The following is a 17,439-nucleotide window of genomic DNA, read 5'->3' as shown; positions in this document are numbered from 1 at the left end:
GGCGCCATCATACCGGAAGTGGGTCTGATGATGCTTTGATTTTAGACAGGAAGGAGTCACTGCCTTAAATGCCTACAAATGTTTCATCAGGGAGAGTGTATGTAATTGATGTCATTTTCAAACATGTCTATTTTTTTATATATGAAAGCCCTACACATCAGTGTTTTACCTGTATTCTGCTGTTGCCCCAGTGAGTTACAATGATGTCCACTGGACATTAATGGGAGACTAGAGAAATAATGAGAAAGATTTATTATTGAAAATCCTCTCAAAGCATCCTTCAGCTTAACATTTAACATTAACATAAAATTACTTACACTAAAAGTATCATTTAACTCTAAGCTGAGTAAACATGAAAAAATGCACTACTGTATGTTGTGTACCTTGACAGGTAAACAATTAATACTTATTTTGAATTTACACTTTCACTTCACAAGTATTTTGGAGAAAGGCAAAACTGGCATTTGTGAATGTGAATAGTTTTTACCCTCAGTGAAAAAGTTTGATGGACTATTGCTGTCACCAGGCAGGACTGGCAGAGAGCATGGACACTCAAGTTTATGAACATTATTGAAAATGAGCCGGTGTAGGATTTTCAAATTGATATTATAGGCACATCTACTAAAACAATTGTACAAGTTCAAATCTCAGTGACCTCTGACCTTGAGGTCGAGGTCACTGTGATTTGAATTTGTCCAAACCTTAGTGACCTAGACAGATGTCACCTAGGCTTTTCTATTGATACCATAAGTGTATTTTTTTTTAATATTTCAGACAAATTTGACTTCAAGGTCAAAGTCAGCGGACATGTTTCCTGAAAATCTTGTGAGCTAAATAACATGAGAAAGAAGCGATGTAGGCTTTTCAAATCCTTACCATAGGTACTAGGAGAGTGAAGGTTAGCACTGGGCACCGCCGATATGTTCAATGTCTGTCAGCAGGATTAAGACTTGGAAAAACATTAAAAGGAAAAAAAAACACAATTAAATTTTTTATGGGTTACAGGTTGAGTCATGAAGTGATTTAAAAATTCCATTCAGTTCTTACATCACCTTTCAGACAGAAAGTTAACTGTTTCACTGCACCACAACAATTGTTTGTACAAAAAGGGGGAAACTGAAATTAATTTGAAATTAATTTAGTGAATTTACACAATTTCCCTTTTTCTATCAGACAAATGAAAAAATGTGAATAAGGGACTTTAACTATGGCCATTAATGTCAAGCACTATTTTGTAATCATTATCGTTTTAACCACATCACAAAAACTATGGAATCAGAACGATGCCACCTTGAAACGAAACCGAAAAAAAATATTGTAACTGAAATAGATGTACTGAAAAATCTTGTATTGAACAGTGGGTTCAGTTCCACCCACTGTTATCATCTTCAATGCCCTGTACCAACATAGAGCAGAGCAGCTATCTGAACGCTACTCCAACAGAGGTCGATTATCTTGTTAATAATTTCACCTCCTCACTACGTACGACTCTGGATACTGTAGCTCCTGTGAAAACTAAGGTCTCTAATCAGAAGTACCTGACTCCGTGGTATAATTCTCAAACACGTACCCTAAAGCAGATGACTCGTAATCTGGAGAGGAAATGGCGTGTCACAAATTTAGAGGATCATCATTTAGCCTGGAGAAATAGTTTGCTGCTTTATAAGAAAGCCCTCCGCAAAGCCAGAACATCTTACTATTCATCACTGATTGAAGAAAATAAGAACAACCCCAGGTTTCTCTTCAGCACTGTAGCCAGGCTGACAAAAAGTCAGAGCTCTTTTGAGCCAACAATCCCTTTAACGTTAACTAGTAATGACTTCATGAACTTCTTCACAAATAAAATTTTTATCATTAGAGAAAAAATTACCAGTAATCATCCCACAGATGTAATATTATCTACAGCTACTCTTAGTACCATTGATGTTAAGTTAGACTCTTTTTCTCCAATTGATCTTTCTGAGTTAACTTCAATAATTACTTCCTCCAAACCATCAACGTGTCTTTTAGACCCCATTCCTACAAAACTGCTCAAAGAAGTCCTGCCATTAATTAATTCTTCGATCTTAAATATGATCAACCTATCTCTAATAATCGGCTATGTACCACAGGCCTTCAAGCTAGCTGTAGTTAAACCTTTACTCAAAAAGCCATCTCTAGACCCAGCAGTCTTAGCTAATTATAGGCCAATCTCCAACCTTCCTTTCATATCAAAAATCCTTGAAAGAGTAGTAGTCAAACAAATCTCTAAAATTAGAAATATCCTGTTTCAGAGTGACGATGAAAAACTAGTTCATGCATTTATTACTTCCAGGCTGGACTACTGTAATTCATTATTATCAGGATGTCCAAAAACTCGCTGAAAAACCTTCAGCTAATCCAAAATGCTGCAGCAAGAGTCCTGACAGGGACTAGAAAGAGAGAGCATATTTCTCCTGTATTGGCTTCCCTTCATCGGCTCCCTGTTAAATCCAGAATTGACTCCAAAATCAGGTAAATAATCAGACCCCATCTTATCTTAATGACCTTGTAGTACCATATCACCCTATTAGAGCACTTCGCTCTCGCTCTGCAGGCCTACTTGTTGTTCCTAAAGTATTTAAAAGTAGAATGGGAGGGAGAGCCTTCAGTTTTCAGGCCCCTCTTCTGTGGAACCAGCTTCCAGTTTGGATTTAGGAGACAGACACTATCTCTACTTTTAAGATTAGGCTTAAAACTTTCCTTTTTGCTAAAGCATATAGTTAGGGCTGGACCAGGTGACCCTGAATCCTCCCTTAGTTACATTGAAATAGGTGTAGGCTGCTGGGAGATTTCCCTGATGCATTGAGTGTTTCTTCTTCAATCACCTTTCTCACTCAGTATGTGTTAATAGATCTCTCTGCATTGGATCAAACTTCTTATTAATCTCTCTTCCACAGCATGTCTTTTGTCTTTTTCTGCATGTGTGTTTCCGTGGTTCTGCACATTGAGAAAAAAAAAAAGTACAATAAAACTATCTGTCATGTACAGTGGTGAATTCAAGTAAGATATCTGTTTGGTTTCTAAACCATCTCTCAGTATTTCTATTGCTATTGTTGGTTAGGCCTTTTTTAAAGACTGACAAACTATCTGCAGCATAACCAAAATCTCTATAAAGCTCTGTGAAAAGAGGCTGTATGTTTGTTTGAACACTGAAAGACCACCGAGATCATACACTTTGCTATAAGGAAGAATAAATCGATTATTAAAACATATTTATTACATGACTTATAGTCAATATCTGATGTAGTTTACATTGAAATTATTTTATTAAATTATATTATTATGTTGCATTATTGAATATTGAATATATAGTTCAGTCTCTTAATGCAGCAGTCCCAAACCTTTTTTGCGCCACGGACCGGTTTGTGCCCGACAACATTTTCACGAACCGGCCTTTAAGGTGTCGTGGATAAATACAACAAAATAAAACTAGTACTGAAAAAAATAAGATTTATTCATAACACACATGAAAAGATCCAGGAAAACCGAGTTAACGAAAAAACGATAACAAAAAACCCTGAAAACCATACATTTCACACCCGAGTCTCACTCTCGCGGCCCGGTACCAAATGACTCACGGACCCGTACCGGTCCGTGGCCCGGGGGTTGGGGACCGGTGTCTTAATGCACTTCCAAAAATGTACAATAAAGAGTCAGACAACAACACAACCTATTAAAACAAACCTACAGTCAGCATGTGGCTGTAAAAATATCAGTTAAGAGGATTAAGACTGTATGTTAAAATTATAATTTTTCTTGAGTATACACTAATTCACCTTGACAACATAATCAGTTATAGTATAGTACACCATGAGAAAGGGGAAGTATGAACGCCAGAAATAAACAGAAACACCCAAAAGCACATGAACGTCTTCTGGAACCCAATTTAAAAAAAAAAAATACAAAAATTCTCTCACATGACGCAGGCTTATTGAAATTGTTCTTTCACGCCAATTTCTTTGTGTGCAGTTCACACACACATTCACACACACATTCACACATTGCATCATAACAATCATCATAGATTCAGTCTGATTATAATTGCTGTGTTCACTCTCTTGGTCTGTGTAATAACACAAACCATGTTTGCTGCAAATGAATTTAAACAGCAGTCTCACACAGTCTCCCCAGTTTCTCTATCAGGCAGATGAAAAATTGTAAATAAATGAATTTGATGACCTAATAAAATTCAAGCTGTATTTTAGAACATTATTCATTTAATCATGTGACAGAAATTATGAGTAAATTCATAATTTAATGGTTTTAATGGCAGTATTACACTCATGTACTCAACATCAACAAACATGTATTGTTTTTTGGGCTGATGAAAATAAATGCTGCAATGTTCATGAGTCACTGCAGGTGCCAGAGTTGGACTGAAATGAACAGATGCTACCATCAATGCAAAGGGACTGACTGGGACAATAAATGTTTACAATACAGTGACTGTTCAATTTATACAGTACATGAAGATTAGATATTAACAGCGTGATTGGATACTACAAGAGATGATCACTGGGTCACTGGTGAGAGACTTAACAGAAGACAAACAATGATTTACACTGGCTCATTTCTGGAGTTACCCTCTAGTGGACACCAGAGAAACTGCAGTCTGTGGCAGTCTGTCATATTGTTGTGGAAGTTTTAAATAAATGGCAAACCCTCAATGATCTCCTCCATACCTGCTTCATACCCTGGAGGACGGGGCTGTGGCTCCCCACACTCCCTAGCAGATCGTTACATGGAGAAACCTTTGGAATACAAGCATGCTGATCCACACAGGTGTGCACACAGGTGTACACATGGGTATTCACAGATGCGGACTACAGCTTTCTTGGCTGCTGCCTCAAAGCACATTGTGCGCTGTCTATCTTGCGTGATGCACAATATCGTTTATTATTTAGTATCTACTGTTATCTACTGCTAGCTAGTTTATTGTGATGGTGCCGTTTTTTTTTATTATGTTGCTCTTTGTTGTTTGCTTTCTCTTCTGTTTTTTTTCTCCAGGTGTTTTGTTTTTTTTGTTGTTTTTTTTTTTTCTTTCTTCCCCCCCTTCTCACCATCTCTTCTCCCCTTTGGTTTTCTTTCTCTCCCTCTCTTTCTTTCATTCTTTCTCCCTGTCCTATCCCACAGTCATGTCTGTCCCGTTTGTAGCAACTGAAAATAAAATAAATTCATAATTATAATAAAGGTCAATCAAATGGACCAATATGGCAAGGCCATGATGATCCACTTGGTAAAATAAATCCGCTTGGCATCTTTCTTGGCCTCAAGACAACAATTCTGATGGCTATAGATCCAAACGGGACACAAAAAAAAAACAAAAAAACCCTCAATGAACCTTTTTTGAAGTGGCTTAATCCCATTCAGAGAGAGCAGCTGAGTCAGATGCCCATGCCACTTTCTGTGAAGATGGCCGCTGTTTGCTCATGTCTTATATACGAGCTGACAAAACACAGAGACAAGACAATATTTTACAGCAAATCACGTGGGTCTATACCTTCAGCTCATCCTAGAAACCTTCCCCACGTAGTGTTGTCACACTTTGTTAGTAAGGTGCAGTACCAGCAAAGGGCAATATTTTATTTCAAGCCAACATGAAAACAAACCTTTAAAGAGACACTGAGAACACATTTACATCTAGGTTAATCGTTTCTGTAGCTTGCACCTCGCAGTGAATCCTTTACATTTATCTTCATGTAGTCTTCTCTTTATTGTCCACTTGGATATCAATACACCTCCTGGAGAGTGTTGTTCACTTGGTTCGCCCTTGAAAAGAGGTTTCTCTCCACCATGGAAATTATTCTGTGATTAGACCTACTGTGAGGACTTTTTCTCTTATTAAGTTCACCAGTGCTTACTTCCTCAGGATGTACCTAACTGTAGATTTTGCCACTCCTGATACTGTAGCATTTTTCGGATGGATTTTTTTCTGTTTCACAGCTTAAGGATGACTTATTTCACCTGCATGGAGAGCTCCGCATATTTTCGGTTCACAGCCAAATCTTCCAAATGCAAGGACTACACCTCAAATCAACTCCAGGCCTTTCATCAGCTTAAAAGAAAATGACGTAATGAAGGAACTGTTCACACCTGCCCATGAAATAGCCTTTGAGTAAGCAGGTCGATTACTTTTGATCCCATTAAAAAGAGGGTGGCACATGTTAAGGAGCTGAAACTGCTAAACCCTTCATCCAGTTTGATTGGGGATATCATATTCAAATGAAAGCTGAGAGTCTACACATTATGTCTATTATATAACTATGACTGGAATATGTTTAAGTGAACAGGTTAAAAAACAAAAAAACAACTTGTGTCCGTGTCAAAACATATATCCACCTAAGTGTATATCGTCAGGGTTTCATAATAAAAATCATTGTTTGAAATAAAAGTCCAGAATGTATTCTGCTATAAAGTTCTGGTTTACATTTGTATCTCTGTTTGATGTACTCACAGTCTCATACTTGCAAATCTTAGCTTCAGTTTAAAACAGGTTAATTCACTGATAAGTGCAAGCACCTTCATCATATACAATGAACCCATTAGCAGTGCATTTTTTTTCCAGTGTTCAGACAGTAGTGTCACTCTGGGTTTTGTGAAGCTTTAGCTTTTTTTTTCCCTGCAGTGAGTGTGAACTGAAACACTGAGGCGTGACAACAACAGCAGCGTCTCTGCTTCTTTGAAAGCTATTTTTAAATGCTAAATATTGTTTCAGCAGCAGAAATGAGCCACACAGGAACAGACTGTTGTTCACAATCTGCAAGACATTATGGAGGTCAGAGCCCTCTACATCAAACTCAGTGAGTACTTTTTTCATTCCCGCATTAAAACTAAAATATAAGGAATCTGTTTAAGAAAGTAACATTGTTAAACTACTGTGTTGTTTTAAAAGTTTCATGTTGAGGAACCATAACAAACTGCCAAACAGCAAATACATTTATCAGTAGGTTTACAAGTTTAGCCCTTTTTGTCTTTTCAGTAATAAGTGTGATGATCCCATTTTGTGCACATGATCAGAGAGTTGGTAAGTACTGGCTAGTTAAACTGACATTAACATTTATCAGTTACATCAGTTTGAGATATTTTATTTTACCCTGTGCTCCCACATTTCAGTTATTGAAAAATATAACTAATGTGAATCTTTTATTTTGTCTCAGGTGCAGTTTTTCTTCGTGTTGTTCCAAACAGATCACAGTTCTTTGAATATGAGTCAGTAACGTTTTACTGTGAGGGCGTCTCTCATTATAATGGTGTACATAAGTTGAGAGGGAATATGAAATCATGCAGCTACACTAATGAGAAAACAGCAACAGGATTGTCCTGCTCTATGAAAAATGTTTATACAGAAGACAGTGGAGAGTTCATATGTGAGACTGGAGGAGGGGAGAAAAGCAACATTATCAACATCACTGTTACTGGTAAGTTTCCATTTAGTAAGCATTACGTTGTCATAATCAAAGACATCATTGAATAGATTTATACATGTTGGTTTTCAGCTGGTCTTGTGATCCTGGAGAGTCCTGCTGTTCCTGTGATGGAGGGAGAAGCTGTGACTCTGAGCTGCAGGAACAAGACAACTTCCTCCAACTTCACAGCTGATTTCTACAAAGATGGAATCCTCATCAGGAAGAGCTCCACAGGATACATGACCATCGGCAGAGTTTTATATTCTCATGAAGGACTTTACAAATGCAGCATTTCAGGAGCTGGAGAGTCACCAGTGAGCTGGCTGAATGTCACAGGTGAGACACTGAGGAAATCAACACTTTCCCCCCTTTTTTAATGCCAGGAGTATTAAAGCTGCATCACTAAACACACTCTTTCATTGCAAAATAATTCACTATATTTTTCTCATTCACACAATTTTCTCTTCACATCAGACGCCAAAAACCACCAAAAAAACCCCAATTCTGTCATGGATAGTAAACATCAAACAAGCTAACAACATGATTACATCCCCCTCTGACTTGTGGATTCAGTTATGAAAATATATAAAATAACCAGAGTTAATATCATAAAGAGAAGGAAAAGCTAAAAAAATAAAATAAAAATGAGCAGCAACAGGATTGTCCTGTTGAAAAAGCTAAAAGAAAAGCTAAAAAAAAAAAGAAAGATCTAGAAACAACATTTTTATTCAAGTCCATAAACATATTTCTTTAGTTGGCCAATTGTTGGGCATTTTAACAGTTTGACAGTCTGTGGGGGCAATAGAGGAACTGCAGGTTCTGGCAATTGTTGAGGCCTTTGTCTGTATGAAATGTAGATATTAATGAATTAAGTAATTAACCAAGGTGAACACATCTAATTAATTTTTATCATCTATGCTGGCAATCACACAGAAACTGAGACAGACCCCTCCTCAGAGCCTGGATGTCATATTTACCTCATCGTACGGACCGTGTTCACCATCACGATGGTGGCTCTTCTACTGCTGCTCGTGGGACTTCTTCACTGTGGGAAAATCAGAGCAACTAATTGTTAACCCAGATGTAAATGTAACTGTCATGATACTGGAAACTGTGCAACATGTCTGTGAAGGTTCTCAGTCATCCAGGTCATCGTAGTCAAAGGAGCTTGCAAAGAAAAGCATCTGGACTTCTTTAAGTTACTTGAAGACGTTTCACCTCTCATCCGAGAAGCTTCTTCAGTTCTAAGGTCAAATGGCAGAGAGTCCCAGATTTAAACCTAGTGGGAGTGACCCCCCACAGAGGGACAAAAGGACCCCCTGATGATCCTCTACACTGTTAGACATTTTATTGTATTTTTACAGTAACTTACTGGCAACACTATTGCCAGTAAGTTACTGTAATTACTGATCTACAGTATCTTTACTGTTGTGATGTTTTACAGTTCAACCACTTTACTGTAAACATATATTACAGTATAACAGCTTTACTGTAAACGTGGTTTACAGTTAGAAAGACTTACCGTGATTAAGTTTTATAGTATCACTGTACTGCAAATGTGGTTTATGGTATAACACTGTAATTGTGTACAGTATAATTTGTTTAGACTGTAATTGTGTTTTACAGCATATAAAATAATATTAACATTCATATTCAATATAAGAACATTTACAAAAAACAATATAATTCAATAAAGTAGTCTCAGAATAGTGAATTAAACCAACATTTATTGTTGATATTTTTTTTAACAAGAAAAACATTTTTCAACTGAATAAAAACAATGCCAATAACCAAAATAAATAGAAGCGTACATGAAAACTACACAGTCCTTCACCTTTCTGTCTGATTTTTTTAAGGAAAACAGTTTTTCATTCCACTAAAAACAGGACAAACCCACCAGCATGAACATTAAATAAACTATTACAATTGTAAAACAAAACTCATTTACAAAATGTAATAATTATCAGTGGGTCCCAGGAAATAGAATGTGACATGGGATTTAGATTTCCGTTACCAGGATGGTCGGGTTCAGCGTAGTCTACATCACCACCTGTCAAAGACACATAATCAATATTCATGTTTGCTCAGGTTATTCACTTGTTCACATCTGTCTGAGATCATTCATACTGTTGTATGGATGTGTGTACAGTATGTATATAATTATCAGCTATGTAAAAGATATTATCATCTCTGTTCTTACCTAGTTGGAAGTCCTCCATTCAAACTCAGAGAGCCGCTGGAGGAAGGTGGTGATCCGAGGGCAGATGCTTGTAACTTTCCTCTTTACGACACGACCTGTCTTGCGGCTTGTACCAAGTTTTGCAGGGCATTTTGTTCCCATGTCTGGATTGATCCTCACAAAGAACCTTTTAACAGAAAAAAGGCTGCTTTAATTTCAAAATTAAAACATACGTTACAGCAATCACCTATATGTTTCTGCAACTGTAGTCAAGCTATCACATATATTTCATTCTTAAATGGTGTAAGCTTTAATGGTGTAAAGTATTTACCTCTGTATCATCTCCAGTGTGATGGACGCTGACTCCTGATACTCAAGGTTGAAAACGTAGTATGACGCAAAGAAGACAGCAAGGGTGCTGGCAAAGTCATGCATCTGCTCAGGCTCATAAAATACCTTGCCCTCCAAACTGATCATCCAGCGGCTTGCAGACATGAAATTATTCCCTAAAAACAGACAAGAGTCCAATAAGACAATGTGCTCACCCTTACAAATAAGGTTTCCACAAGAATGCTGGATAGCAGGCCTCACACTGTACAAAAATAGAATGCACACGGTTTGCTGCTATTTCTCTTATTATTTATTATCTAATGAAAATTATGATCAATTACAGGAAAAAACTGCCTTATGTCTTTGCATTTTGGCCTGTGCTGAAGTGTTAGGCTGTTTTTTCCTGTTGGTCATTGTGTATAATAAATAATAAGAGAAACAGCAGCAAACTGTGTGTATTCTATTTTTATACAATATAAAACAGACAAACCCCTGTTAAGTAAGTTGTTGTGGGTACAAATACCACAATAATTACATAGATTTTTTACAAAAATATTACAACAGGATTGAAACTATTTACTTACCAAGCGCTATTACCCTTGGTGTGATGGGTAAGGTCATCTCTCTCTCAACAGACATCTTGGTGGAAAAAGCCTTTAAAACACAAAATGAACTGAATTGAATGATGATACCCAAAATCATTGAAATATTTTCCTTTGTTTATGTTGACAGTATTGAGAGTGCATGTGTAAAATTTTAAATATAATTACGTCAGCCAAGATGAAGATTGAGTCCTCTTTTTCTTGGAAGTACTTCATCAGAAGGAGGATGGCTGCTGTGGCGATCTGGTTGTGGTTCAGCTTTGCACTGTCGCACTCACGTAGCAGATGTTCAATCTCCTTGTTCCACTGAAGTCTCTGGCTTTGAAAGAAGTTCAAAATTCTCCTTCCTTTCGTAAGAAGGGCTTCACTGAGACGTGTCTCTACCTCAATATCTGTGAGTGTGTGGAAGTGAGTGCAGAGGCCTCTTTTAGTAAAAAGAAATGGCCAATGCTCTTGAACCTCACATAAGGTGGGGGCAGGCCAAGAATTAAGCATGTGCCTCTGGTAAATATAAGTCAAAGACATATAAGTATTTACATCTGTTGTTTCAATTGCTTGAGGACCTGCTGATCTGAAGACAGTTGACATAGTCTGTCTTTTTGTCTCCAAAGTTTCACTCGTTTCTCCTTCTGGTAGGGTTGTGGGTTGCCAGTTGATGCAACCATAGCTATCAAGTTCAGATCTCCCCCTTTTGATGGCAACATCACCCTCATTGTTTTCCCTGGTAGACCTTTTCCTTGGCTGCCGGATTCTGCTGCTGACATTGTCTCTATTTACATGTTCAACTCTTGTTTTAAGCTGTTTGAGTAGGGAATAATAACCACAGCCTAATTGCTCACCTTCTGCAGTCTTATCTGCAAAGGTAGCGGGATACTTAGATACAATAGCTCTAGCTACCTCCCCACAAGCAGCTCTGTTAGGGTTGGGGCAGTGTACTCGCATTCCTTCTACAACAGTCCTAATCATTATTCTCCTGTCTTCTGGGTGAGCCATTCCACCAGTTGCCAAGGCCTGTGAAAGTCTTGTTGGCATCTTCTCCCAGGGAACTGAAAAATTGCTGATCCAGGAGGTGTTGCTTACATTTGGTTGTGTGGAAGGGAGTTGACCTGATGCTTGTGCAGAACAGAGTGAATTACCCTGTAGTGGCATTTGCACAGTTGTTGAGCAGGTGGTTTCAGGTTCCTTTGGGTTGTTTGAAGAGCCAGACTCCACTTGGTCGTCGATATTCACACACACACATAAACACAGCAGAACAATTCCACATTAACTATGTACAGATGGGTTTTTTGGAGTATTTATTGAGTAATACTCTTATATAAGACACAAAAGCAAGAGTGTTGGAGAAATAATACCAATGGCAATGAAAGCTAGTTTTAGTTTTGAAAGCTATAACAATTTCAAAATAACTCTCAAAATAACTAATTTACAACTATTTTCAAGATAGGACTGCAACCATTTATGACATTAATGCATTCTCACCTTTTCTGAATACTTGAACAAGTCTTCGACTTTGAATTGGTGTCAAGAAAGGCTTGATATCATCAGGCTCAACAAACAGGAGATCTTCTCTGTTTCTAACACCAATAATGTCTGTCAGGTGCTCAATAACTGCCCTCTTTGTCTCTTCATGCAGGTCAGGTAATGCCAGGTTAATTTCATGATGTAGGCTGCCACTGTCCATATCTGCAATGAATTAAGAGGATGATATTGAATGATGCAAAGATACAACGGTTAAACCTGAAGCGATATACACTGGCAGAGGGTAGTAATCAAACAAACTGTCTGCTTGAACACATATGAATCTTTTTTCAGAATTGTATAGACAGTGAAGTCCAAGGTTGATCAGTATCACAGATTGAAGGATGTCCAAAACAAAGTGTACTTGTTTGTGACTGATGAGGATCACTGAGATTTTTCCAAAGATGTGGCCACATTCATCATGACCCATAGCAACAACAAGCCCTTTGCAATATTTTGTTCCTTTGTAAACTACTGCTGATACCTCTGACGTTGTTTCTTTCATCAAGCCAGCTGTCCTGACAGACTCCTGAATTAGACCATTGTACAACTGCTCATCATATTCACTAGTTTCACCAACTGCTTGAACTGCTGGAGCAAACAATGGTCCACTGCTGAGGTACGCCTGAAGCAGCTGGTGCCTTTCTGCCAGTGTTTTACAAAGGTGAACAAAGTTGTGCAGTTTCCGGGCGCATTCCTTGAAATACGAATGCTTACTCTCGAACCGGAGAGTCCACAAGCGAATAAGAGGCCCAAAGTGCAAAAAGAGGTCACTATAGTGCAGTAAATAGTGATGCTTGGGCTTGAGTGGGTGATTAGGGAAAATTGTGTGTCTTGAATGAACATACTCCTCTGTTATTATCTTAAGGTATGCAATCTGGTCATGATGGATCTTGGGAGCACATATGAGCTCAACCATTTCCTTGAGCTGTAGATACAGTTGCCAGACCTGACTGTCCTCAGGATTTTTTATCCTGTCACCAACCAACAATGGCAACAGTCGCAACAGACACCAGTTCTGTGCTGCAGAACCAGAAAGTTTTTTGCCACACTCCTTAACCTCACATGGTTTACTGAGACTATCATTCCCTGAGTATTTAAACTGTGTGATCGACCTGTTTAGTTGTGCATAAGTGAAATGCTTTTCCTGTTTCACTAAATGACTGATGTACAATGCCAAGTCATTAGAGACTACACCTTCAAATAAATCATGACCCAAACATGGGGGAAGCCCAGTACAGACATGAAAATATTTCAGAGAATTGAAAGGTGAGTCAAACTTTACCCCCTGTACCATGTCTTGGTCAGTGGTGGATAGCTGTTGTACACTCTCCTTGTGACCAGTGATGGTTCTTTTTGGACCAAGCTTTAGTGGTGTCTTTTCAAAGTCTGTCCTTTCAATCAAGCAGTATCTACAAAAATGCGTACTACAACTGAAGTTTTCAGTGAAACCACCTAAGCAGTGTGAACCAAGATTATCTCCACAAATGGAAATCAAGGCCGCTTTGAGGGTATTTCCATCATCTGTCTCAATCCCTGTATCTTCTAGATCTTTAAGGTCTGTGATAATACTTGAGAAAACTTTCTCCTGACCAAATGTCTTGAAGTCCCTTTCTCTGCACAGCATCACCAACTGCATGGGATCAACTGAAGAGCGATTGTGTGGCTGGACCTCACCAAGACTCATGTAAACCCCCAAAACTTTATGTTTTTTCTTCCCTGACCCAAGAGGATTCACAACCTCAAATCCATCCTGGTAAAGGATGATGGACAATGAAGAAGGATTGTCTTTTAACAGAGCATTTTCTTTCACATTTCTTCCATCTGCCACATCCTCTACAACCATGTTGGAAGAGGTATGATTTTTGGATTGGTGATATTGCTCTTTAACACTTGACTGTCTAAGGAGTGATTTTAATGTCTCTTTGATGGAAATGTACTGGCAAAAGCATTCCTTTCCAGCAGCATCACTTCCCAGATAAATCTGGGTGGGTTCAACATAGTCAAAATACTGCTTGTAAAATGTTCTCCTTGTTTTGTCAGATCTGAGTATTCCTTTGTTGTATATTGTGAAGACATCCTCTTTAGAGAGATTTTGAATAATCATTTCTATCTCAGTTTGTGGTATGTCTAGCTCAGAAAGCTTGCCCTTCAACTTGTCAAAAACATCTGCCATAGAAGTGCTATGGACATGCAGAAATCCATCAAGAATACATTGTATTGTGCTCGCTGGCAACAGCATCTTGGCTTGCATTTTCAGGTAGAAAAGAGCCAAATTATGTAAAAATGTCTCTTGTTGATTATCACACTCCTCTAGATGATCACATGGAGTTGGAGTCAGAGTCTCCTCAGAAGGCTGAGTACAGTCTATATTTTCGGGGAGAGTTGACACCTGAGTTGTTATCACCGGCTTATGTTTCCTGGATAAATGTGTGGCAAAAGATGAGCGCACTCTGAAATGTTTGTGGCAGTCATCATAAGGACAGACAACTTTCTTGCCATCTTTAATATGAAATCTCAAATGAGTGCATAATGCTGAAAAATTCTCTGCCACATAGAAACATGCCTCAACTCCACAAGCAAGATTTCCTTTAAAATGGGTGTGTTTAGTCTGAGCCCTGCGATAGCGGTGGTTCCTGTGCATATGGGATCTGAATGCAGAAAATGTTCGATAGGAAGAAGGACATTGCTCTATTCCACATGTGAATCGATAATTAGCTGTGTGCTGATGTTTCTTCGTATGATAACAAAATTGTCTTAATTCTGAACAAAAAACACCACAAAATTTACACCTGTACATGGCTGCATGTGTCTGAATTTGAATTTCCAAAAAAATGTTGTCTACCTTTATTCTCACTAAATATGTCTTTTTACCTGCTGTTTTGTCTTGTCTGTCAAAGAACTGAGGCTACATCACACTGTCAGCGCGGCCAGCAAGGGCAGGAGGACAGCAATGCACCACACTGGGCGGGAAAAGACAGAGAGACAACTGTTAATTTAATGTTGCATTTATTTAACCCTTGAAAAATATATTTACATAAGTAAAAAAAAGAAAAAAAACACACAACCCATCTTTTCCAGAATAATTCAACTAATTCCCTTTTGACCAACCTAACACAGACGTTACATGGTTTTCCTATGAAAAAGACCCTGGAAGACGTTGTATTAAAGGAAAAAAAACATGCTCCCCTTCCCACTTAAAAAAATAATAAATATTAAACTTAGGTTGGAGTTCCTCGCGCCACCAACCTAACGTTATATTAACTTTTTAATGTTGTGCACTGCAGCTCACACAAAATTAAATAAAGCAGGCTAACCTACATGAGCAAGCTCAAAACTGGATAAGATTGTTTTAGCAGTCTCTAAATTTCCAAAAAAAAAAAGTTGTCTTACATTATTCTCATTAAATGTGTATTTTTACCTGCTGCTTTAGCTGAAGCTAAATGTCCCACTGTTAGCATGGCCAGCTTCTCAAAAGTCATAGAACAGAAGCGCAGGAGGACAATGCACCACACTCGGCGGGAAAAAGACAAAGACTGTCGTTGCGCCTGTGTTCCTCGCCCCTCCCCGTGGAAAATATATATCTAAATATTTATTTGAATAAGAAAAGAAAAAAACACACACAACCTATTTTTTCCAGAATAATTCAGCTAATGTGCTATTTCGACCAAGCTAACACCGAATTTAAGCCCCCCCTCCCCCCCACACACACAAAAAATATATATGCTCTTAAAAATTAATAAACGAGTATGTTAGGTAGGAGAGTCCTTTGCATTACCTTATGACGTCCCGTTTGCAGTTTCCACACAGAGGTCCAACAATAACGAGGTGCAAAATCTTTTGTCCTCTCGAGCATATCGTAACGAAGAGTTAGCAAAGTTGGCCTGTCTTTCCTCTCCTGTCAATCACTGGATCACAGGTCATGTCAGTCAGGATATGGAGTGGTGGTTGGTAGAGATAGGTTGGTGGGCGGGGCCAGCATGCATTCAGTGTGTGTTTCACTAAGTTGGGTTGACTAGTTCCCAGAAGAGTTCTGTACATGTAAATGAGCAATTCAGTTACTGCTCGACTGAGAAGCCTCCACCAAATTATTACAATATTCTCCACTGACTGAAGTTCGCCTTTGGCAACGCAGTGGCAAGCACACATTTGCAGCAGCTGTGCATGTGCATACAACTGCATGCAGCAGATTAGATGATCAGAATTCTTGAACCTTACACACAGGCAAGTCCCCTAAAAAGTCAAAACCATAATACTTTCACTGGTATCATACTGACAAATGGCATAGGTTGGAGGAAAATCTGGAAATGGTTGGCAGTGAAAGAGTTAAAATGTAATGCACTATTGCAACCAACCACTGAAAGAGTAAAAATACACAAACAGTATGATGAACCATTCAAATCACATAATACAGTAGCACTACTGCTAATGTGTTAACGGTAGGTATAACTACTACCGCAATTTTAAAAAATACAGTAAGTAAATGTAAAAAACCTTAATATACCCATAATGCAAAGCAAATTACAGTAATTAACTGTAGAAATGTTTTCAGGTAAGTTACTGGGCATTTTGTGGTATTTTACTGTGAAAAATACAGCAAAGGTTAACAGTGTAATCGCCTGAGCCAAGGTGTGAAACTGGGTGTGGGACCCACAGCATATGTGTAGCACAAATAAACAATAGTTTTAAAAAATAGTCATTTTGGAAAAATGCCTGTAAAATCCCACCATAATGCTGATAAACATCTCTGAAGTACCCACAACACTGCTTCTATAAAAGACTGTGACATATTTGAAGGAAAAAAATATTGTAAATATCTGCAAACACCTGCAAATTCCACCACTTTCTATTGCATGTGTGGTTGTAGGTGACCTGCAACTTAATTGTATTGAAATATTTCTTTCAAACATCAAGTGTATTTTTTTATTATAATCTATTTCTTACATATTTCCTGTTGTGGTGAGCATGATATGTGTTGTAAATATTATTATTAAATAATCACAGACTGCAAAGCTATTCATCTCTTAAATTTCCTGCTATTTGTCTCCTGTAAAAAATCACTATCCATAGGACAGTAAACGTTTGAAAAGAAGTAAACATGTTTAAAATTGTTCACTGCAAGTAAACATTTAAGACTGCTCCGTGCTCTGAAGTATTGTTTTGCATTTGTACCTCTGTTTCATGAACTCACATCACCACAAAAAGTTGTTAATCTTGTCTTCAGTTTAAAATGAGTGTATTGACTGGTAACCACAAAGAGCTTCATTGCAGGTGTGTAGCTATATTCAGTTTTTTTTCTTTAGCTTTATTGTTCCTGTTGCATATCCTCCCTCTTCAGCATGTATTGAGCCCTTTTAAGGACATTTCTTATCACTGCTATGCA

The 17,439-nt window shown here is 38.1% G+C and overlaps 2 protein-coding genes across 2 annotated transcripts; one reads left to right on the top strand and one right to left on the bottom strand.

Moving 5' to 3' along the window:
* Positions 1–6,790: 6,790 nt before the first annotated feature.
* Positions 6,791–8,649, top strand: LOC147334585 (low affinity immunoglobulin gamma Fc region receptor II-b-like). Its single transcript, XM_086273531.1, has 5 exons — positions 6,791–6,821; positions 7,001–7,045; positions 7,179–7,439; positions 7,518–7,763; positions 8,361–8,649. The coding sequence occupies exons 1-5, from the start codon at positions 6,791–6,793 to the stop codon at positions 8,501–8,503; spliced, it is 726 nt and encodes a 241-aa protein (XP_086129657.1). The 3' UTR covers positions 8,504–8,649.
* A 564-nt stretch (positions 8,650–9,213) lies between these two features.
* Positions 9,214–16,609, bottom strand: LOC147334584 (uncharacterized). The gene is made up of 8 exons (XM_086273299.1): positions 15,835–16,609; positions 14,931–15,019; positions 12,018–12,221; positions 10,707–11,749; positions 10,521–10,590; positions 9,938–10,112; positions 9,628–9,793; positions 9,214–9,477 (listed from the first exon to the last, which is right to left on the bottom strand). The coding sequence occupies exons 3-7, from the start codon at positions 12,217–12,219 to the stop codon at positions 9,628–9,630; spliced, it is 1,656 nt and encodes a 551-aa protein (XP_086129425.1). The 5' UTR covers positions 12,220–12,221; positions 14,931–15,019; positions 15,835–16,609; the 3' UTR covers positions 9,214–9,477.
* Between the last annotated feature and the right edge of the window lie 830 nt (positions 16,610–17,439).

The sequence above is a fragment of the Aulonocara sp. 'chitande type north' Nkhata Bay genome, linkage group LG3 (assembly GCF_057382095.1).
Source record: "Aulonocara sp. 'chitande type north' Nkhata Bay isolate Kocher_YH1m ecotype deep benthic linkage group LG3, A_spYH_male_GT1.1, whole genome shotgun sequence".
Lineage (NCBI taxonomy): Eukaryota > Metazoa > Chordata > Actinopteri > Cichliformes > Cichlidae > Aulonocara > Aulonocara sp. 'chitande type north' Nkhata Bay.
The sequence above is the reverse complement of the archived record's forward strand: the minus strand, read 5'-3'. Positions and strand labels throughout refer to the sequence as shown.